The following is a 24,269-nucleotide window of genomic DNA, read 5'->3' on the forward strand; positions in this document are numbered from 1 at the left end:
TGGGTCCAGATAAGCTCGTGTACCAAATTTGGTGAAGATATCTCAATATTTACTCAAATTATCGTGTTAACGGTCAGCCGGATGGACGGACGGACGGATATGGCTCAATCAAATTTTATTTTCGATACTGATGATTTTGATATAGAGGATATAAAGGAGCCACAAAACTGTAAAGTGAAAATTAACAGCGGGACTACTTCTGGACAACATTTAATACAAAATTTAAAATAAAAATGAAGCAAATACATTAATCATTTTACACTTAAAGACTTTTACCCAATTAAACAAAATGCGGTTATTTATCAGAAAAACAAAACATACTAAAAGGCTACGGTGAATAACGGAGCTATTGTCAATAACAGAGAGAGTAACACAAAATACAGGCACTAAGAATTTATTTACAATACATATTGAAACTTAACATTTATAAACTAAAATAAAAGAAAATTCTCCGTAATAAAAAGGAAGAAGTCTTTTTGGTACGGTTTTTTACTTTGCGACATGTGTTAGTGGCTTAGGTCTAAATGTTCCAAGTACTTATATTACCCTTATACGTTTGTTAACCTGTCGCTTTAAAGGGCAACTTAAAAGTCCTCTTGCCACCAATTCGAATTAGAAGATTCGATTCCCAAAAACGAAAAAAAGAACCGAGTCCTATGTTATAAAAAAACTGTGAATAATAATCACATTAAAACAAATGAAGTGTTGTAGTAAAAAAGATAAACATTATTTTGTATTACCAATTTTTTAAAAATGTGTTACACAAAATGTACACTAAACAAATTGATTTTTAACAAACTAATGAACGATTTATGTCTGAGGTAACTTTTATCCGAAATGTGTGAATTATGTTGAAAACTTTGCTCTAGACGCCTTCCACCATCTTGCCATGTAACTCCATTAGACCCTATAGGTAAAAGAGTAAGAAACACTTATGTAGTAATACATACGTATATACATATATTTCATATATATGTATGTTTAATGGTGTGTTCAATTTAAGATTTTTTAAGAATTAATGAGCTTAACACCGGTAAATAATAATTGTAATTCAATTATTATTTTGGTTTTATTGGGAAAAACTGAAAAGTAGGAAATATTTACTGACATATTGCGATGGTACCATTTCGTAAACCGCCACGTCATCATCGTCAGGCAATTTCGTAAAGTTTTTATTTATTTCAACAGGTTTCACTGGGTATCGAACCACGGTCAAACAGCCATCATAAAACGCATTGGGAGATATGGAATACAACTGTGCGGAACTGCAGCAAACTCAAACAAAAAATTCTCCAATGATTCCAATCGAAAACCCTTAGAATGATTGTAAACGCACTCTACCATCTGACTAAAAACCAGCTACACCGGGATCTAAAGGTTCCAACTATAGCGGAATCAAAATGTATGATATTTCATACAATACGAGGCTTCTAACTCACCCCAACCCATTCATTCCAGCCCTGTCAGCAAGACCAACTAATTTCACGCGCCTGAAAATAAAGTCAATCACAAATCTTCAACACTGATGAATTCTTAAAAAACATGGATGCACCACTGAGAGCAATCCATACATGCCTTCAAAATTTATTCAGTTTTGTTAATTATGAATTACTTTTAAAAAACCACAAAATTGTTAGATGTATTCCATGTATACAGTTGGCAAAATATATTGGATGCTAAAGAAATAAAATAAAATAAATGTAAGTGCAGAGACATCTTATTTTGTTTTGTTGATTTTCCGACAGGGTGGATAAATGATGTATCATTGGATTGGAACGATTTTCCGTCATCCCTTGTCAAATTTGGTTTCGAGACAAACCGGTTTCGGCGTTGTGCCATCAGTTTCGATTTTAGTGAGAACGCAGATATATCTTTTTTGTAAATTGACAACAGTGTGCTTAGAAAACTATAATCTAACAAATAATAATAATCGGCGGGCACCGTGGTGTGATGGTAGCGTGCTCCGCCTACCACACCGTATGCCCTGGGTTCACACCCCGGACAAAGCAACATCAAAATTTTAGAAATAAGGTTTTTCAATTAGAAGAACATTTTTCTAAGCGGGGTCGCCCCTCGGCAGTGTTTGGCAAGCGCTCCGGGTGTATTTCTGACATGAAAAGCTCTCAGTGAAAACTCATCTGCCTTGCAGATGTCGTTCGGAGCCGGCATAAAACATGTAGGTCCCGTCCGGCCAATTTGTAGGGAAAATCAAGAGGAGCACTACGCAAATTAGAAGAGAAGCTCGGCCTTAGATCTCTTCGGAGGTTACCGCGCCTTACATTTATTTATTTTTAACAAATAATAAATTAAGGTTTAAAATTAATTTTTAGTATCTTTTTAACATTTAAAACTAATTTAACTATTTCGATGTGGTTGAAGTAGCTTGCTTTGAAAAAACTGCTACACAATTTGCGATTCATAACAGAAGTAATCAACAAGCAAAATATCTACCGCAAAAAATCTTAAAGAAGAAAAGGTAACTTTTGCATTACCATATTCCTCAGTTATCCGAAAACTTGCATGAATTTAAACAAAAGAATTTATTTCCATATACTTCATTTGATTTTATCAAAATACATACGCAAAGATACATGTACCTACAAATGTGCCACCCGTGACTACGTAACACCCCATCTTCACATGTATTTTGAATTTTATTGATTTTTTCGATCTTTCTAGAAAACAATTTTACAACGGTTTAAAATATTGTAACAAATTTAGTGAACTCCGCTTATTTTACACCTTCTGCTAACGTTCGCATCGCTAAACTGTTGAATAAATAACTCTAATATTCAATAATGCAAAATGGCCTTTATTAAAGTACTTCACAATAACACTGATACTTCACAACCAATAGCTTGCTTAAATCAAAACTGATTGCCCATGCCTCAGCTGGTGCTGCTTTTATACTCTTCGGTTTCCTCGTTCGCATCCTTCTAGGCGTTTCTCCTTCTAGAATTTACTACTTGTTTACCAGCTATAAACTACAGACGCACGTTTATAGCTTCTCATATGCGCGTGCATATGTGAGTGATACTTCGACCATGCATGTGTTTGTGCATATCTCTCCGCTTCTTGTATGTACATTAGGGTGGCCCTTCGTTGTATGGAGGGAAAAAAAGTGTTTGGATTCTTGATCTGACCCCCTAAAAATATACGAATGGCTCTAAAACGGATATATACAAAGTTTTAGGCCAATCAAAAAAGATTTAGAGGTGGCGCAAAGGGCTTGAAATCCTGAAAAATGACAAATTTTTACAATTTCGTGTTTCAGGCTTCCATATTTCTAAACCCTGCGAACATTTACTGCTTTTCCATACCGTAATCAGATCTGTATTTTCTTACTTTCCTAAAATGGCCACAATCTTCAAAATCGGTCGATCAATCACAGAGTTACAGGGCATAATATATATTGCTTTCGGCAAACAAATATGAAAAGTAAATTAAGTCTGTGCAAATGTGTTTATCAGTGAATCGTGGTATTGGGGTAAAAAACGCTCAAATAAACTTTTTTATACTTACTTAATTGGCGCTTAACCGTCTAAACGGTTATGACCGTCCAACTTTTTTATACACAAATACATATATCCCTTGAAACCAAACTTGAAGTTTATTTATTTAAAAAAGTGATGCGTGATGCCACAACAAATTTAAACCTGCACTGCAACTTGTTCTTGCAACAAGCATGTCGAAAGTAATTTAAAAAAAAATTATAAAGAACTGAAAATATATATTTTAAAATTGCAAACAACTACAAACAATTTCTTTGACGTTTTCTTATTAAAACTATACTGCTCTTGAATGAACTAATTTTGAATAGTACGTTTTTTTAATAGATAAATTGCGGCACTTTGCATTGGGATGGAAAACCACTTCCAGAAATAACAGGTCGTGGAAAGGTGAAACGACTTACAGTTGTTGTTACTTACAGGAATGGCGAACAGTTAATAGGAGCTCCAAAATTATATGCTGCAACACGCTCGGAAATAGCTGATACGTTGTAGGAACTGTTATTTGAATGGGATCTGAAGGATTATATTGTGGCCTGTTGTTTTGATACGACATCGGTTAACACAGGCGTAATAAAAGGAGCTGCAACGTTATTAGAAAAAAAACTTGAGCGAAAACTTTTGTATCTACCTTGTCGTCATCATATTTATGAAGTTCTGCTGAGAGTTATTTTCCAGTAAATACTAGTATGGACGTTCAGTTATTTAGGCGATTTCAAGAAAATTTGCTAAACATCGACAAAAATAGTTTTAGAGATTTGCTACAAAATAACGAATTAAAATAACTTTTAAGCGATAGCAAAGATACTATTTTAAAAAATCCTCTAAGGAATAGTTGAAAAAGAAAATAGTAAGATATGACTATAGGGAATTATTGGAATTAACGTCTATATGTCTAGGAGCAAGTGATGGCATAAAGTTTGGTGTACCAAAGCCCACTCATCATTCTCGGTGGATGTCTAAGGCATTGTATTGCTTGAAAATCTATTTATTTCGTGAACAGTTTAAACTAACGGAGTATGAATAGAATTCGATGGCAAGTATATGCGCGTTTATTATACAATTCTATGTTAAGCTTTGGTTTTACTGTACCAATCCTCATAGATCACCTCTTCAAGACTTAGCTTTTATTAAAGAAATTTATAAATACAGAAATGTTAATGAAAAAATATCTGAAATTGCAATAAAAAAGTTTTTTAACCACCTATGGTGCCTGTCTGAAGAACGTATTGCATTGGCATTGTTCGATAATGACGTCTCTTGTACCATGAAGAAAAAGATTGTGGAAAAAATCAAAAGCATAGACAACTGCGACAAGGAAACAGAAAATGTAAAGAGGTTACACTTAAGGCCCAGTGAAATCAATAAATTCATAGAAAAATAACTACACGATTTTGTAACAGGAAATACAATTGATTTTTTTAGTCGGTTATTGGTGGGATATCATCTCAATTTCTGCAGGTAGATCCACTATACTGGGGGGATACAGGAACCTATAAAAAAGCTCAGGATACTGTTATAAATATAAAAGTAGTTCACGACACAGCAGAACGGTGAGTAAAGATTATGGAAGAATAGAATAGAATACTTACAAATGACGAACAAGAAAAACAATATTTTTCACAAGTTGTAACTGATAAAAAAACAATTTGAATCACATGCTAAATCATCTTTAATTAGATCCTAGGAAATAATACCATATTATATACGTGTCAGCTAAAGTTTCACAAGATATATGTATATGTTTTAAAAATGTATTTTCAAAAAAATATTTAAAAAAAATTTGAAACAAACTCATTTACGTATACTCATTAGACACATTTTTGAAGTAATGACACCGTGTTTAAGGCATAATTTATTTTATAACTTCATTATTATTTGACCAACTTTTATTTTTTTAGATTTACTTGAAAGTCAAATATCTCTAGAACTTACTAATAACACCATAAATTACGTTTCGCCCATAACAAATGTAGTAGGGTTGAACAAATTTAAGAAATTGTAAAAATTCATTATTTTTCAGGACTTCAAGGTCTTTGCGCCACCTCTAATCCTTCTTCGATTGACCTAAAACTTTGTATAAACAAGTTTTTAGGCTACTCGCATATTTCTAGGGGGTGAGATCGAGAATCGGAACACTTTGGAAAATAAGGGCCACCCCAATGTACATATGTGTAGACATAATGATTGATTTTTTTATGTATGTAGATACAAGTGACTGCTTAGTATCGGCTTAGAGATGATAGTATGCCTTAGTGTTGCTAATATTCGTCACAATATGTAGAATACACCGAAAGGCAGGAAAATAAATTTTCTTCGAAATTTCTATTTTCCGATTTTTTGGACGAAATTTTATACAAACAAGTAGAAAGAGAAAAATCAGTGTCGATATTTTATTTCTAAGAAATAAAATCGTATTAACATACGATTTATTTCTATAGAATTTCGAAACATATGGGCTATTCACGTAGGCGTGCGTATCAGGTTATCTACTTATACATATATGTATGATTATAATTTTTACTCTATTACAAAATCTATATAAATTAAGCATAAATAACTTTTGACCAGATAAAATTATTATCATGGTAACGTGAAAAGATCTATAATTTAAAAATTGCAATCCGCTAGAAATTTAGGTCTCCATTCTGTATTGTGAACGGTAGCTCAAACGAACGATTCGCCTCCAAACGATTTCGTCTAGCAATGGTATTCTCTATCATTTTCGTGCGGCCCTTTCATAAAGCTCCGTCACATAAGCAGTTTTTATATGCAAAATGAGTGAATTGCAGTAGCCAACTCCCAAGCAAAGCATAAGAAGAAGAATTTGACAATTACTTTGGCTAAGGGTGCTTTCATACTTTGCAAGCGAAATATTTTTCCCACTTGTTCGTACTTTTCTTACATTTTTCACAGTTAAAAACTGCAATTTAACAAGCGAATAGGACACAAAATATGTCGGCAAGTATTTTTCTTGTATAGTGATGTTTATATCAGTGTTTCGCGAAATTGTGTATTTGAATGGGCAAGGCAAATAAACTTCAATTGCCAAGTCTGAAGTTTCTTTATGTTTACAAATGCAACATGTTGTTGTTGTTGTTGTATCAGTACTTCGCCCCATCCAATAGGTGCGACCGATCACAAATTGTCGTCAAAATCCTCTAACGAGAGTCGAAGGAAACTTGCTGTTTCAACAGGGATGGACCATAATGAGAGGGGTGTTAGGGGCGTTGGTTCCACATTACAATTAAACAGATGGTTGGTGTTATGTGGGGACACATTGCAAGCAGGGCATACATTTTGTATGTCGGGGTTGATTCTGGATAGACAAGAGTTTAACCTGTTACAGTATCCAGATCGAAGTTGAGCTAGAGTGACTCGCGTTTCCCTGGGGAGTGTGCGTTCCTCTTCCGCAAGTTTTGGGTAATGTTCTTTGAGTACTGGATTCACAGGGCAATTCATGGCATAAAGGTCCTACGCCTGTTTGTGGAGTTCACTGAGGACCTGCTTGTGTTTTTTGGCTTCATACGGCTGAGTTCTCAGGTGCCGTATTTCCTCATAATGCTTATGGAGATTACTCCTTAAGCCCCTGGGCGGTGTTGGCTCATCAATCAGATGTCTGTTGGGATGCCCAGGTTTCTGGGTATTCAACAGGAACTGTTTGGATAGCATCTCATTTCTCTCCCTGATGGGGAGTATTCTCCCCTCATTATGTAGATGGTGTTCTGGGGACATAAGAAGACAGCCCGTGGCGGTTCTGAGAGCAGTATTTTGGCAGGCCTGCAGCTTCTTCCAGTGAGTAGTTTTTAGGCTTGGCGACCATATAGGGGACGCGTAGCATGCAATCGGCTGGCCAATTGCTTTGTAAGTGGTAATGGGCGTTTCTTTGTCTTTTCCCCAAGTACTGCCAGCAAGAGATTTGAGGATTTTATGACGGCTCTGGATTTTCGGTACAATTGCGGCTGCATGCTCACCAAAACGTAGATCCTGGTCAAACGTCACAACCAAGATTTTGGGGTGTAGGACAGTCGGTAGCGTAGTGCCATCGACGTGGATATTCAAAATGGTCGACATTTGGGACGTCCATGTTGTAAATAAGGTCGCGGAGGATTTAGTCGGTGATAATGCCAGGTTTCGCAAACGCAACATCTTGCGTGATTGTGGCGGTGTTACTGGCATCAAATTCGGTATATCGATATAGTATTACATTTTAAGACTTTTCACATAGGTGTTGCCACTGAGGATGTTTTCACAAGGTTGCCACCTTTTGCCAATCAGGGTATCAGTCTCTTACAAAATTGATAAACACTCAAAAAATCGCGGGTATGCACAGCCGTTTTCATACTCAGCGTGCTTTGCACACAGAGTATATTAACTTTGATTGGATAACGGTTGGATGTGCAGGTATAAAGGAATCGAGATAGATATAGACTTCCATATATCAAAATCATCAGTATTGAAAAAAAATTTATTGAGCCATGTCCGTCTGTCCGTTAACACGATAACTTGAGTAAATTTTGAGGTATCTTGATGAAATTTGGTATGTAGGTTCCTAACGCGCACATCTCAGATCGCTATTTAAAATGAACGAAATCGGACTACAACCACGCCCACTTTTTCGATATCGAAAATTTCGAAAAACCGAAAAATTCGATAATTCATTACCAAAGACGGATAAAGCGATGAAACTTGGTAGGTATGTAGGCCTTATGAGGCAGAATAGAAAATTAGTAAAATTTTATACAATGGGCGTGGCACCGCCTACTTTTAAAAGAAGGTAATTTAAAAGTTTTGCAAACTGTAATTTGGCAGTCGTTGAAGATATAATGATGAAATTTGGCAAGAACGTTACTACTATCACTATATATATGCTAAATGAAAATTAGCATAATCGGACGAAGAACACGCCCACTTATAAAGAACAAAATTTTGAAAAGCAAATACATTATATCAGTAAATTATGTCAAGATTCAACTCCAGTAATGATATCGCGCAACAAAAGACAAAAACAAAAGAAAATTTCAAAATGGGCGTGGCTCACCCCTTTTTCACTTAATATGTAGTATACTTTTAATGCCATAAGTCGAACAAAAATGTACCAATCCTTTTGAAATTTGGTAGGGGCATAATTTCTATGACGATACCTGTTTTCTGTGAAAATGGGCGAAATCGCTTGAAACCCGATAAAAATGGCCGAAATCTGACCACGCCCACTATATGCCATAAGTCTATACCAAATACGAAAAAAGGGATGAAACATGGTAATTGGATTGGTTTATTGACGCAAAACATAACTTTAGAAAAAAATTTGTAAAATGGGTGTGACACCTACCATATTAAGTAGAAGAAAATGAAAAAGTTCTGCAGGGCGAAATCAAAAGCCCTTGGAATCTTGGCCGGAATACTGTTCGTGGTATTACCCATATAAATAAATTAGCGGTACCCGACAGATGATGTTCTGGATCACCCTGGTCCATATTTTGGTCGATATCTCGAAAACATCTTCACATATACAACTAAGGGCCACTCCCTTTTAAAACCCTCATTAATCCCCTTAATTTGATACCCATATCGTACAAACAAAACCTGAGTCACCCCTGGTGCACCTATATGGCGATATCTCGAAAAGGCGTCCACCTATAGAACTAAGGCCCACTCCATTTTAAAATACTCATTAACTCCTTTCATTTGATACCCTTATCGTACAAACGCATTCTAGAGTCACCCCTGCTCCACCTTTATGGCGATATCTCGAAAAGGCGTACACCTATAGAACTAAGGGTCACTTCCTTTTAAAATACTCATTACCATCTTTCATTTGATACCCATATCGTACAAACACATTTTAGAGTCACTCCTGGTCCACCTTTATGGCGATATCCCTAAATGGCGTCCACCTATAGAACTATGGCCCGCTCCCTCTTAAAATACTCTTTAATACCTTCCATTTGATACACATGTCATACAAACACATTCCAGGGTTACCCTCGGTTCATTTTCCTACATGGTTATTTTCCCTTATTTTGTCTCCAAAGCTCTCAGCTGAGTATGTAATGTTCGGCTACACCCGAACATAGCCTTCCTTACTTGTTGTTATTAAACTTTGAAACAAACACAAGCTCATGTATTGCCAAAAAATTACTGAGATGATATGCCATGAAAAAATATATATCTTTTTGTTTGCGGTATTTAATATTGAAAAGTAGTAGCATTACAAGTAGAATAACTCAGTTAAAATGCGGTATAAAAAATCTAACATATGAAAGAAAAACACATTTACCTGTCCTAAAAGAAAATGTAACTAGATTTGATTAAGGCTAAACCAGTGAACAGGTATTTATGTTAGAAGGGTATATTGCTTTTTAATCCAAAAATACATCGAACTGCACACAATTTTTATACAACTTTAGATGTGTGCGGTTAGCTCCGTTGACGTTGCAAATGGGTTTTGGGGTATTTATACTATTCAATGGATATCTAGGAACGCCAGGGAGTGCGGTGATTGACTGTGTCAGGTGCCACGAGCACGAGCTTTGAGTGGTTCAGTCCGCAATTTATATGGATGTTAATGGCGTTTAGCGTGGTGGTAGTGATTGTATTTTACGGAAGCCATTCTGATGGCTGGCTAACAGAAGACTTGCGTTTAAATGAAGGAAGCAGAATGCTTTCCAAGGTCTTCGATACTGACTAAAGGGATGATAACGACTCACCATCGTTAGCTGGGTTTCCAGGCTTTAGTAGTTGGGTTATCCTGGGAAGGGAAAGACAAAAGCGACAAATAGAAAGCATGCATCAGGTAGCTGATGCCCTTATGTCCAAAGTTTTCTAGCAGCGGCATAGCTGTTCCGTCTGGGCATGTTGATTTAGAAGACTTGGCTTTTTTAATGGATTTATTAATCTGCAGAAGTATCAGTGAGGTATTTTGTGATCATGTTTGTGTTTATGTGCCCGTTGATTTGTACGACATCTAGCCTTGTTAACTGAAGTATGCATTGCTAATTGTTGGCAGAAAGCGCTCGCGAATAACCTCACAAAATTCTAGTCAATTAACTAGAATGTTTGCTGACTTCTTTTTGCTTTTGACTGCAGGGCACATCTATGGGCGCTGCGACTAGGTGTAAGGCCGAAAATTGTATATTACTTTGTGTGGGCTAAGTTAGCTACATGCGGTTGTTTTGCTACCGGAATGCCCTAGTACTACTTTTGAAGACCACTGCTGTGACGCGGGCTCGTTTTAAAAAACTTTATAGAAACGTAATCATTTTGACATACCTTGCCCCGGTATGGCAGGTAAGCAAACTATGTACCTTTATATTATCAACATAAAAGACCTTTCAAAGCAACGAGTCCGGACGACATAGCCATGATGAAGCTAAAACATGTTGGTGCTGATGGTGCCAGCTACATATCGCATGTTTTCTTTTGCTTCCTAGGTTCCTGTGTTCTTTCTGAAAAAAGGAAACGAGCAAACTTTTTTACCGGCTACAAAAGCTAGCACGAGATTCAATACCTAGGCACAGCTTGAGAGCAGAACAAACGGCCATAAGGGATAGCGTTATCTGATACTTAGCAAACAAGCTACCTGATCCCATGCCTGCACATCTATGGAAGTTTTAGAGCCACAATAGAGGTATAAGGTTTTTGCAAGAATGCAGAAATGGCGGACAAGGCGGTATATGTGTATACCGATGGCTCGAAACTAATATAAAGCTCAGGGTTCTCGGTAGATTATGCGTGTTCGGAAATAATCAGATCCTATAACCTACCAGATCACTTTAGTGAATAGTAGGCGGAAGGAGTACCCCGCAGTAGAACTACTTGAAACAAAAACAGCATTAACTCCAGCCGCGCCAACTTTTGCTTTGACAGCCAAGAGCCCATTCGATTATGTTCGGCTTTGTACAAAACTCCTTATCGTTATTTACATAACTAGATTTCCAATGTGAATGTACCCCTTCCCTAATTTAAACATGCTGTTTTTTCACCTAGACCTAGAACCATATCTATAGTGCCATCCAAACATGAAAGCATGAATTGAAAGAGAAACGGGGCTGCAAAGGGTCGAAGATGAAATACTTGTGATATTGTACTGCCTTTTGGCTTCACATGACAATAAATAAAGTCTCGGCAGTGATATCAGATGTAGGAACACCCACATTTTTTGCAACCAAACACCTAATACATATATACACGTGCAGAATATTAACGTAGTTTCGTTTTGTATGTACATTAGTATAAGGTTATCTAAAAAAACGTCGCCTTTTTCGTATTTTTACCTTAAAGTATTTCACTGTCTTGACGCGCAACTCCAAAGTTGCATCCTCATCGCAAAGCATCAACGTATTTGAATGCTGTTGGAAAGCACTCACAGTCCACATATGATTCACACCTTCCTCAATGGCCTTGTATAAAGCGAACGCTTTATGTGCGCCCGTAATCAGTATCATCACTTCCTTCGCATCCATCACGGTACCCACTCCCACAGTTAATGCTTGCTTGGGTACTTTACTCATATCATTGTCAAAGAAACGTGCATTCGCCTCCAATGTATCTTGGGCCAGAGTTTTCACACGTGTTCGCGACACCAGGGAACTACCGGGTTCATTGAAAGCGATATGGCCATCGGGTCCAATGCCACCTATGAATAGTTCAACTCCTCCCGCCTCTTTAATCATCTGTTCATATTGTTTACATTCAGCAAGTAGATCCTTAGCATTGCCATTCAAAATATGTACATTTTTAGGATCAATGTTGATATGTTTGAAGAAATGATGCCACATGAAATAGTGATAGCTTTCGGGATGATCGCGTGGAATGCCTTTTTTTAAGAGAAATCAAAGGAATGTTTTTAGATAGTTTTGTGTTTTTTATACAATCCATACATACCAACATATTCGTCCATATTGAATGTCTTGACATATTCGAAAGATACTTTTCCAGCTTTATGGAATTCGATAAGCTTCTTGTACATACCAAGTGGTGTACTGCCTGTGGGTAAACCCAGCACAAAGTACCTGTAATATAATTGGTAAAATACATGTATGTACATATACTGGGTAAAACTCCCATATTAGCCAACTTACTTGTTCGGACCGGCTTTGAAATCGTGTATGCGTTTCATTACATATTTCGCTGCCCAGACTCCAACTGAGTCTGATGTATCCAAAATCACTAATTTCATTTTGACTATTCTGAAAATAAAATTAAAAATTATTTCGTGCAGATGATATGACACTAACGGCAACCGTAAAACTTTACGCCAAGTATTGCCCTCAAAACCAATCCTGCAAAAACTGAAATTGTTTTATTCGCTAGGCTCTCCAAAATACCCTCCTTTAGGCCAACTGAAACCAGAGTTGGGAGTAGTAGATTAATACACCAGCCTTCTCTCACAGTTGAGTGGTAATGCAAAAAAAGGTGGTAGTGAAAACATTTTCAGCTTCAGCTTGGAGGATATGTGCATGGCAAGGAGCGTGTTCTGACTGTAGATAGTCACTGGCGAGTATAAGCCAGTACAGGGGGAAGTGGTATGTGAAGTCTTAATTGGGAAGGTCATGGTCCTACACAAATTCGTTGTGGCAGAGATCGTTGCTGAAGTCATATTGGGAGTAGATTTGTTAGTTGACCATGGCATCAGGATCGATATGCAGAGAAGGATTATGCGCTATAAGAACAAGGATGTACCACTTAACTTAAGTTTGGAGAAAGGGTTCAGCAGTAAGCGAGTGCTGGTGGACGAGATTCTACAAAGACCACAAAAGTCAAAGGCAGTAGATCGGGCAAAGGTTGATGGAACAAATGGGCCAAATAAATCAAAACCGAATGTAACTGCGAGAAAAACACTGGCATTGACAAACCCTAATGGAGACACTAAAACGAAGGAAAGAATGTCGCAGAAAGAATGCAAGGGTGGTTTCAAGCCAGGGAGCACTACTGTTGTGAAATATCAGAACGATAATGATTATGCAAAAACAATCCGCTAAGCTCAAGCTCTACGAAGTAGTTCATTGGCCAAACAACAGAGTAGTAAGATAAAACACGGGTACGGCGAGAAGAATAATTCGGAAGGTATCTTGGAGAAAGATTTGGTACTGTTATACAACCCTCACCGGCGGAAAGGTCTTCTATCAAAATTTTAATGTAGCTGGGACGGACCGTACAAACTTGTGAAGAGGATCAACGATGTAGTTTATCGCATACAAATCATTGGCAAACCACTAAACAAAATGAAAGTGGTTCATTTGGAAAGGCTGGCAGCGTTTAGATCAGAAAATGTGTCTGATCGGAACGATCCGACTTAGGTGGAGGGCAGTGTGTCGAATTTTAGCATCACTGGGCACAACAACAAAAACTTTAAGCAAGCTGCCACTCCTGTGTACATGAACACATCAATTTATTGATTTGCACACATACATGGAAGGTGACGAGAAGTACATGCACACACATAACCATAACCATCCAAAAAACATTTTTGTTAATTCCCAGTTTGAGATACATTTGAGAATCAGTCCATTTCTCACATTTCAAACTTTAGTTTTCAAATGCATTTCAAATAACCGTTGATAGCATTCTCAAGCTAAAAGGCATATTTTTGATATGGAATTTTCTTTATTTTCAAATTGAGAATTTTTGGATTCTCAACCTTTTCTCAAACGAGAATAAAGCGGAACGAAATGGAATCCACTGTTGTGCCACTTTCGGTTAGCAAATTTATTGTTTGCCTCACCTCACTTTTAACTCCTTTAGATTTATGCATAATGTATAATTAATATTATTAAAATGTATAAATACTTTATTTTTTTTCTTTTATTTTATTTTTGGGTGTTTCATGCACACTTATTATGTACTTTAAAATTTAGACACATTGGCGCAAAAAGTAGTCACATTATTATTAACGAAAATATTCCATGATATCGATGGTTTTCAACCAGAATGGAACGAAATGGAAGTATAGCTCAAACCATTCTCAAGTTGAAGAACAACGTTTGAGAAAAAGTTGAGAGAATATTTAGTTTCAAATGATTAATAATGCTCAATATCAAACTGAAAATTAATGTTTTCTCAAACATTTGAGAGAAAAAAATTTTCAAGTATATCTCAAATTATTCTCAACTTGAAGATCGACGTTTGAGAAAAAGTCGAGAAAATATTTTGTTTCAAATGATAAATAATGTTAAATATCAAACTGAGAATCAATGTTTTTCTCAAACATTTGAAATTTTTGTTTTCAGTGATTGTTGGGCAGCAGCTCAAAGTGAAGAGATATCTCACACACACACACACATGTAGTCGAAGTTCTTACTCTTACATACACACGCATTTAACTAAAATTACCAAGCAGAAGATACAACAATTCTAGAAGGTGAAACGTCTAGACCTTTGGAAAAATATGCGGACGATGCAACAGAGAGTAACAAGCTGAGGAATGACTACTCAGTTTGATTTAAACACGCTATTGGTTGTGAAGTATAATTGTGAAACTCTCAAAGTAATCTAAATAAAGACCAGTTTGCAATACTAAATATTGGAGTGATTTATTCAACAGTTTATCCATTCGAACGTTAGCAGAAGGTTTCAAATAAGAGGAATTTCCTAAAATTCGTTACAATATTTTGTGTTATATTGCAGTTTTTAATTGCGAAAAATGTTAGAAAATTTAACAACCAGTGGAAAAAATAATTTCACTTGTAAAATGTGCCAACACCCTTAGTCAAAGCAAATGTCAAATTCTTCTTCTTATGATTTGCTTGCAACAAAATTTGGGAGTTGGCTACTTTTCAATATCAGATGGCGCCAGTGTCGCTCGTTCTACCGTTCTCCATAAAAATAGTGCAATCTGCTCATAATGCATAAGCTTGTGTTATACTCATCTATATCAAAAACTGCTATGTATCGGGGCTTTTATGTCATCAGGAGAGATTTATTTGTGTGATATGTACATAGTGAATATATGTAATTATATGTGTCATAAGCACCATGGAAAGGGTATATGAATGTGAGCCACAAGTGGTGGTTCAGGGAAGATAAATGGATTTTTTCATTTTGTACCAAACGAGGAAAAAAAATGTACCAAATCATCCAAAAATGTACCAGAAGTCTTCGGATTTGAACCAAACTGGAGCTATATTCTGGTTCTTTATCCATAAACTGTTTCTAGTCTGGAAACCTTCTAACACACTTGGTTTTAATTAAATTTTGTATAGAAAATGTCCTTTCTACGTTTGTGGATGATTGTGGAATCGACAATATGCCTTAAACTAATCTATAAATATTGGAAAACATTTGCGCATTTAATTTATTTTTAACTGATTTTAATTCTTCCCACAACTGCATATATTTAAATTCTTGAATTTTTTAAGGCCTTAAACTAAATTCAGAATTAATTTTCTCTATTTTATCAAATGCAGATTTCGGAAACAAGCCCATAACTAAAGGCACAATAACAATATTTGTTTCACCGCTTAAAATACTTTCTGCTGAAAGCTTTTTAGCCCACAACAAAGTTTTATCATTCAAATTTACTTTCTTTAATAAAGTACTACAAAATTTTATATACAATTGTTTAGCACAGCTCTTAAATATGTGTACGAAATTTTTCTCGAAAAGCCTGTTTGATAGAATAATATCCACATTAACACCGCAGTAAACTTCATCTGGGATTAAATAAGATTTTTTTATAAAATTTTCAATTTGGTAATAAGTAAAAGTATGCGAATATCTTCAGACTGCATTTCTATATTCAAATTATTTATTTTATTTAAAATATAAGAAAGAAATGTAAAATACACTTTATAAATATGACTTTGAAAAATTTCAGATATAAAAAAAGGAAAATCGAAATGAAAAAAGCCACACGACTTTGCGATTTAGTACACGAAGAGCTCAAAAATATGCGTAGATCAGCTGGCGAGAAGTTCAAGCATATGTACCAGACAGTTGAAGTAGTATGCGCTTCTAATGAAATCCCTATTATTTTGCCTAGAAAAAGTGCTCAAACAAACGCGGAGGATCACTACCGTATACAAATTTTTATCCCATTTCTAGACTCAGCAATTCAGAATTTGGAATTACAAAATTTTTGAACCACAAAGAACTTCTGATGTCTTTTGACGCATTGCTTTCAAATGATGTCAACGACGTTCAAGCAAAAAATTTAATTTCTCGATATGCAAAAGTTTTGCATTGTCGTGGTAATGAAAATATTGGCATGTCTGAAATAAAACTTTGGCAACGCCCTCTGAAATCTCTTTATGCCCAAAAATCAGAAAAAAACTGGAATGCTCACGATTTGTTGGAGGTAAGTTGGTACATTAACAACACAGTCCGGGGCTACACGGAAAAACCACTAATGTGTTTTTTACATTTAAAAAAATGTAACATTCAGTTTATTTTTTCATGTAAACTTCAAATTATTTTGAATGTGAAATTTACATTGAAAAAAAATGCATAGTTTACATTATTTTTCCTGTAAATCTAGCATCTTTTTGAAACAAATTTTAAATTAAAATAATGTTAAATTTACAGCATTTTTTTGAAGTACACATTTCCTATTTTGAAATATAATGCAAATTTGACATTATTTTCCATGAGGAAAACACATTATTATAATGTAATATCTACATTTTTTTATGTCAAAAACACATTTCAAAAATGTAAAATTCAAATTATTTGATAAATGAAAAAATAATGTGTTTTTCACATTTTGAAATGTAAAAAACACATTAGTATTTTTTCCGTGTAGATATGACTTTTTTAAATAAAATTTTTTCTATTCGATCAGTTTCTTTCTTTTGAATTTTATATACGTATACGTAAGACCTCATGCATAGGTTCAAAAGGAATGAATTCTACTTATTCCTGAAGAAGGTACTTCGGTGTTTTTTATCAATTTATCTATGATTAATATTACAGGAATGCGATTCTGTGCCTTTCCCTAATGTTCACAAGTTGTTGAAAATGTTGTGTACGCTTCCAGTAACAACGGCAACGAACGAGAGATCTTTTTCAACTCTTAGGCTGATTAAAAACTATTTGAGAAATACGATGAGTGAAAATCGATTGAATGGCTGTGCATCACTAAGCATCCACCGTGATTAAATTGTTACCGTTGATGAAGTTTTAGATGAAATGGCAAAGAAAAGCCAACGCATGCGCTTGAGTTTTTAATGCAACCTTTTTCATATCATATTCTAAATACACGTACTTTAATGTTGAAGCTAAACACAACATTTTTTTTATTTATTTAACTGGAAAAAACATTTTTTTTTTGACCCCCCCAAGATAATTTTCTGGCTACGCCCCTGGCATAAACTAATCGAGATAGATATAGACTTCTATATATCAAAATTATCTGAGCGAAAAAAGAAATTCCTTTAGCCATGTCCGTCCGTCCGTCCGTATACACGATAACTTGAGTAAATTTTGAGGTATCTTGATAAAATTTAGTATGTAGGTTCCTGGGCGCTCATCTCAGATCGCTATTTAAAATGAACGAAATCGGACTACAACCACGCCCACTTTTTCGATATCGAAAGTTTCGAAAAACCCAAAAAGTGCGATAATTCATTACCAAAGACGGATTAAGCGATGAAACTTGGTAGGTGCGTTGACCTTATGACGCAAAATAGAAAATTAGTAAAATTTTGGACAATGGACGTGGCACCGCCCACTTTTAAAAGAAGGTAATTTAAAAGTTTAGCTGTAATTTGGCAGTCGTTGAAGATATCATGATGAAATTTGGCAGGAACGTTACTCCTATTACTATATGTGTGCTAAATAAAAATTTGCAAAATCGGATGACGAACACGCCGACTTAAAAAAAAAATTTTTTTAAAGAAAAATTTTAACAAAAAATTTAATATCTTTACAGAATACACGTAAATTATGTCAACATTCAACTCCAGTAATGATATGGTGCAAAAAAATACAAAAATAAAAGAATATTTTAAAATGGGCGTGGCTCCGCCCTTTTTCATTTAATTCGTCTAGAATACTTTTAATGCCATAAGTCGAACAAAAATTTACCAATCCTTCTGAAATTTGGTAGGGGCATAGATTCTATGACGATAACTGTTTTCTGTGAAAATGGGCGAAATCGGTTGAAGCTACGCCCAGTTTTTATACACAGTCGACCGTCTGTCTTTCCGCTCGGCCGTTAACACGATAACTTGTGCAAAAATCGATATATCTTTACTAAACTTAGTTCACGTACTTATCTGAACTAACTTTATCTTGGTATGAAAAATGGCCGAAATCCGACTATGACCACGCCCACTTTTCCGATATCGAAAATTACAAAAAATTAAAAAAATGCCATAATTCTATACCAAATACGAAAAAATGGATGAAACATGGTAATTGGATTGGTTTATTGACGCAAAATATAACTTTAGAAAAAACTTTGTAAAGTGGGTGTGACACCTCTCATATTACGTAAAATAAAATGAAAAAGTTCTGCAGGGCGAAACCAAAAACCCTTGGAATCTTGGCCGGAATACTGTTCGTGGTATTACACATATAAATAAATTAGCGGTACCCGACAGATGATGTTCTGGGTCACCCTGGTCCACATTTTCATCGATATCTCGAAAACGCCTTCACATATACAACTAAGGGCCTCTCCCTTTTAAACCCCTCATTAATTCCTTTAATTTGATACCCATATCGTACAAACACATTCTAGAGTCACCCCTGGTCCACCCTTATGGCGATATCTCCATTATTTTGGCCTTGAGAAGCTTCACATTTCCTTTTAATGCCCTTTTAAGCTATGAAGTCATTTTCACATGATTAGGTTCAGCAAATTGAAAAAGTAAAAATGTGGGCGTGGTCCTCTCTTTTCCCTTATTTGAAGGGCTGAATTCTTTTTTTTTTGAGAAATTTAGTATAACAGCTGTTATACGAAGTGAAAAGTCAGAAGTCAAAGTCTGGCTGTAATCAGAAGTCAGAGTCTGACTTTTACCTCGTATAACAGCTGTTATACTAAATTTCTCAAAAAAAGAATTCAGCCCTTCAAATAAGGGAAAAGAGAGGACCATGCCCACATTTTTACTTTTTCAATTTGCTGAACGTGTTAACAAAAAAATAAAATTTCGAGCATCGAAAGGCGATATCTATTTTTTGGAGGCTAAGTTCGAAAAACGGAGATAGTACTTTGTTTACTTGAGCCTCAGTCTCTACGAAAAATTGGGTTTTGTGCAATACCCAGAAAAAGAATTGATTTTGTCGCAGTAGTGTTATTATTATAAATACGAAACAACAGGTTTCACTCACTTATTTACTTTGACTTCCCCTATTCATGATATTTGGCATATCTTTATCAACTTTGCAATGCAAAACCTGTAATTTTTCCTCCAAACATATCATGAGTTTCAGGTCTAAGTATAATAAGAATCAGGTAAAATAACAGTTGCAATAAATATTGAAAGTGCTATAACTTCTTTGTTTATTATTTTAGTAATATGGTTTCAAAGCAACATTTTCTTGAATTTTTAAGTAGTTTCATTTGGTAAGGAAAAAAGGATACATTAGGGGGGGTAAAATTTTGTTAGCTGACCTAATCATGTGAAAACGACTTCATAGCTTAAAAGGACATTACACGGAAATGTGAAGCTTCTCAGGGCCAAAATAATGACATAAAATAAATAAATAAATGTAAGGCGCGATAACCTCCGAAGAGATCTAAGACGGAGCTTCTCTTCCAATTTGCGTCGTGCTCCTCTTGATCTGCAAGGCAGATGACTTTTCACTGAGAGCTTTTCATGGCAGAAATACACCCGGAGCGCTTGCCAAACACTGTCGAGGGTCGACCCCGCTTAGAAAACATGACATATGAATTTAAAACATCGGACGTCAAACCGGCAATAAGATCGACCTTCAAGCATGGCTACGAGAGGTACTAGAGTTGGAAAGAATTAATGTAGACGAACATGTCTTTTATCCTGATGTGGAAGAGCCAGCGACTAAAATGGAGGGGAAGATAGAGACTCCGAATCCATTGGCAAATGTTGACACTAACGCGATACTAGCAGTGTTGAACCAAATGTCGTCACAAATGACATCACAATTGGAATCCCAGGAGAACCGTATAACATCCAAGATTGAAGCCCAGGAAAGACAAATGTCATCTCAACTGGAGGACAACAGAAGACATATATGGCCGAGCAATTGAAAGCACAAGAGGCTCGCAAATCTTCGCAGCTGTCAGAACAGGAAGCAAGGGTATCATCAAAACTGGAAGCGCAGGATGCAAAAATCGCTCCATTTCAGGCAGAAGTCGACGATTTAAAAGGTCGTACGGAGCAGTTGCAACTAAATCGTCCAGCAGTTTCAGCGAGTAATCCAAAGGTAAAAACACCATCCTTTGACGGTTCTGTTCCTTTCCAGGTCTTTAAGCTTCAATTTGAGAAGACGTCAGCAGTGAACAATTGGAATGCGGGAGATAAAGTTGCTGCACTTTTCATAGCATTGAAAGAACCAGCTGCCGAAATCTTACAGACTATTCCAGAGTACGAACGGAACAGTTATGGAGAATTGATGGGCGCTGTCGAGAGACGTTACGGAAGCGAGCATAGGACATATCTGTTTCAAATTGAGTTGCAAAATCGTTACCAAAAAGCGAATGAGACATTGCAGAAGTTTGCTTCGGATGTTGAAAAGTTGGCTTATTTGGCAAATGCGGACGCACCCGTGGAATACACTGAAAGGGTAAAAATCCAGAGCTTTATAAATGGCATATGGGACGTGGAAATGAAGCGAGCGACATACGCAAACCCAAAAACTACATTAACAGAAACAGTATCACATGCTCTGATTCAGGAAACATCATCGCTTCTGTGTAAGCCAGCGCTCAAAGCATGCCGTGTGGAGGTAGAAAGGCCAGACTGGGTGAACACAATATTGGAGGCGCTGAAAGGATCACAAAAGCGGAGTGAAAGAGTTATCAAATGCTTTAAATGTGGGAAGCCCATTGCACGTCATTGCGATCTTGATCCTAGTGGTTTCAACAGCATGGGTGGTCTTAATAACAAAGCTGGAGGGGATGAGCAAGAGCAAGTAAGATGTAAACATCGAGAGCTATCTCCAGCTATTGAATGTGCTGTGATACCTCTGTCGCAAATTGGAAGGAAATGAAGCAGTCTTACCGTCAGAGGGAATGTGGATGGCAAGGAACGTGTACGGACTGCAGATACGGGCGCATCTCATTCCTTGATTCGATCTGATTTGGTCAACAGGAGAGTAAAGCCATTACCTGGAGCAAGGTTGCGTACGGTCACTGGCGAGTATAACCAAGTCCGGGGAGAAGTGATATGTGAAGTCTTAATTGGGAGGGTCATGGTTCTACACAAATTCGTTGTGGCGGAGATTGTTGATGAAACCATATTGGGAGTGGACTTCTTAGTTGACCATGACATCAAGACCTATATGCAGAGAGGGGTTATGCGTTATAAGACCCAGGATGTGCCACTTAACTTCAGTTTGGAGAAAGGGTTCAGCAGTAATCGAGTGCTGGTGGAGAAGACTCGACAAAGACCACGAAAGTCAAAGGTAAAGATTGATGGATCGAATGGGCCAAATAAAGCGAAATCAAAAGTACCTGCGAGAGAAACACTGGTATTGACAATACCAAATGGACGCACAACAAGGAAGGAAAGAATTTCCCAGAATGAATGCGAGGGTAGTTTCGAGCCACGATACTGATTATGCGAAGCCAATCCGTCAATCGCAAGCTCTGCGAAGTAGTTCATTGGCCAAAGAACAGTGTGAGGGAACGGCCCAGGGTAATGAGTAGTAAGATGAAGCACAGGTACGACGAGAACACAAATTCGGAAGGTTTCTTGGAGGGAGATTTGGTACTGTTATGCAACCCTCACCGGTGGAAAGGTGTTCCATCCAAATTTTGGTGCAGTTGGGAAGGCCCGTACAAAGTTGTGAAGAAGATCAGTGACACCATCTACCGCATACAAACCATTGGGAAACCACGAAATAGAAGGGTGGTTCATTTGGAGATGCTGGCGGCGTTTAGATCAGGAAATTTGTGTGATCGGGACGATGAGACTTAGGTGGAGAGCAGTGTGATGAGTATTAGTGACACTAAGTGATACTCACATCACTAATCTGATACTAAGCAAATAAAGCCACAACAACAATAAAGCAAGCAGTCACATAAACAAATCAATCATTATGTCTACACATATGTACGTACACGCAACAGAGAGAAGCGCACAAACACATGCATATATCTTATCTCAGATGCTCACAAAATGAGGCAATCATTTGTGCAAGTATCAATCACATATACACGCGCATATGAGAAGCTATAACGTGCATCTGTAGTTATAGCTGGTAATTTTATAGCTGGTAACTAAGTTAAATTCTAGAAACGCCTAGAAGTATGCGAACGAGGAAATCGAAGAGTATAAAAGAGCGCAAGCTGAGCAATCATGGAATCAGTTTGATTTAAGCACGCTATCTGTTGAGAAATAGAAGTGTTATTGTGAAGTACTTGAATAGAGGCCATTTTGCATTATTGGATAGTGGAGTTATTTATTCAACAGTTTAGTGATTCGAACGTTAGTAGAAGGTTGCAAATAAGCGGAGGTTCCCAAAATTCGTTACAATATTAAATGTTTAATAAGTATGTAATACATGAAAAATAAATTACACTGAAATATCGGCGTACAAAAGTTTGAAGTAAAGACTTGACTACGTTACAAACAACTTTGGGCTCTGAACAAGGTCTTAACCACAAACTCTACTAATATTATAGTTTTTATTAAAAATAATATATAATATACTAGAAGACCCGGCAGACGTTTTCCTGCCCTAAATTTGGCCTATCTGCATACATTGTAATAAGCTTTCTCCGTCTGATTCTGCCCTCCCCCCCCCCCCCCCCTCTTCACTTTTTCCTAATCCTTTTATTCACTCCCTCCGCCTTTTTCGCTTCATCTATCTCCATCTTCGTTTCATTCTATTTCTTTCTCAATCTCCTTCTCTCTTTTCTCTTCTCTCAATTTCTTCTCATTCTTCTGCAACCCTTATTGCCTGTCCCAGAGGGTGGTATGTATTTTATTCCAGTCCCACTCCGAGTCTCAGTCCCAGTCCTAGTCCTAATCCCAGTCCCAGTCCGTCTCTGGATAATATATTACTCTGTACTAAAGCACTCATCAGCAGCTTTAATTTGATATCCATATTGTATAAACACTGTCTAGGCATTCACTGGTCCACGTTTGGCCTATATCTCGAGACCCTAGTCACCCAGGGGTATGAAAATTACCCTCTACACAACTAAAGACTCTCCTGAATTAAGGCAAATGTCATAGTACCTCTAAATCGCATGCCCCCTCTGAACCCCCCCACCCTCTCGACGGGCCCTATGATGTGCTATACTTGATATAATTCGCTGTAATATTTTTTATTGATAAGCAGGTTGTTTAATTAAACACCAAGCAATTACACGAAAGTATATCCGCACCACCTGAAAATATGAGTGCAATAAAATAATATTGCGACTATAAACTGAGATATAACCTATTCCATCTCTCAAGTTATATCCAACTACACGGGGTGTAAGCAAATTCAAAATCGGTTCAGCAGTTTAGGAGTCCATCGCGCCCGAAAATGTTGTGACACGTGTTTTTTATATATTAAGATAAATAAATCAATCTTGCCAATAAACGCTACTTTGGACTAGGTAGGCAATTGAAAAGTAAAGTCCTCTTTCGGCGAACGAAAATCATACTCTACAAGTCACTTATC

General features: G+C 36.6%; 1 protein-coding gene across 5 annotated transcripts in view; it reads right to left on the reverse strand.

Annotated features, from left to right (window-relative positions):
* Nucleotides 1–703: 703 nt before the first annotated feature.
* Nucleotides 704–24,269, reverse strand: part of Oscillin (glucosamine-6-phosphate isomerase Oscillin) — a 48,962-nt gene continuing 25,396 nt past the window's right edge. For 4 of the 5 annotated variants that reach the window (XM_067768843.1, XM_067768842.1, XM_067768844.1 and 1 more), the window contains exons 2-5: nucleotides 12,593–12,700; nucleotides 12,396–12,523; nucleotides 11,786–12,327; nucleotides 704–907 (exon numbers count right to left, since the gene is read on the reverse strand). In XM_067768843.1, coding sequence (XP_067624944.1) covers nucleotides 866–907; nucleotides 11,786–12,327; nucleotides 12,396–12,523; nucleotides 12,593–12,690 — 810 coding nt within the window. In that variant the 5' untranslated portion in view covers nucleotides 12,691–12,700 and the 3' untranslated portion in view covers nucleotides 704–865. The remainder of the gene's footprint in view (nucleotides 908–11,785; nucleotides 12,328–12,395; nucleotides 12,524–12,592; nucleotides 12,701–24,269) is intronic. The other variant, XM_067768846.1, reaches the window with a different exon arrangement.

This window comes from Eurosta solidaginis, chromosome 2, assembly GCF_040869045.1.
Source record: "Eurosta solidaginis isolate ZX-2024a chromosome 2, ASM4086904v1, whole genome shotgun sequence".
NCBI lineage: Eukaryota > Metazoa > Arthropoda > Insecta > Diptera > Tephritidae > Eurosta > Eurosta solidaginis.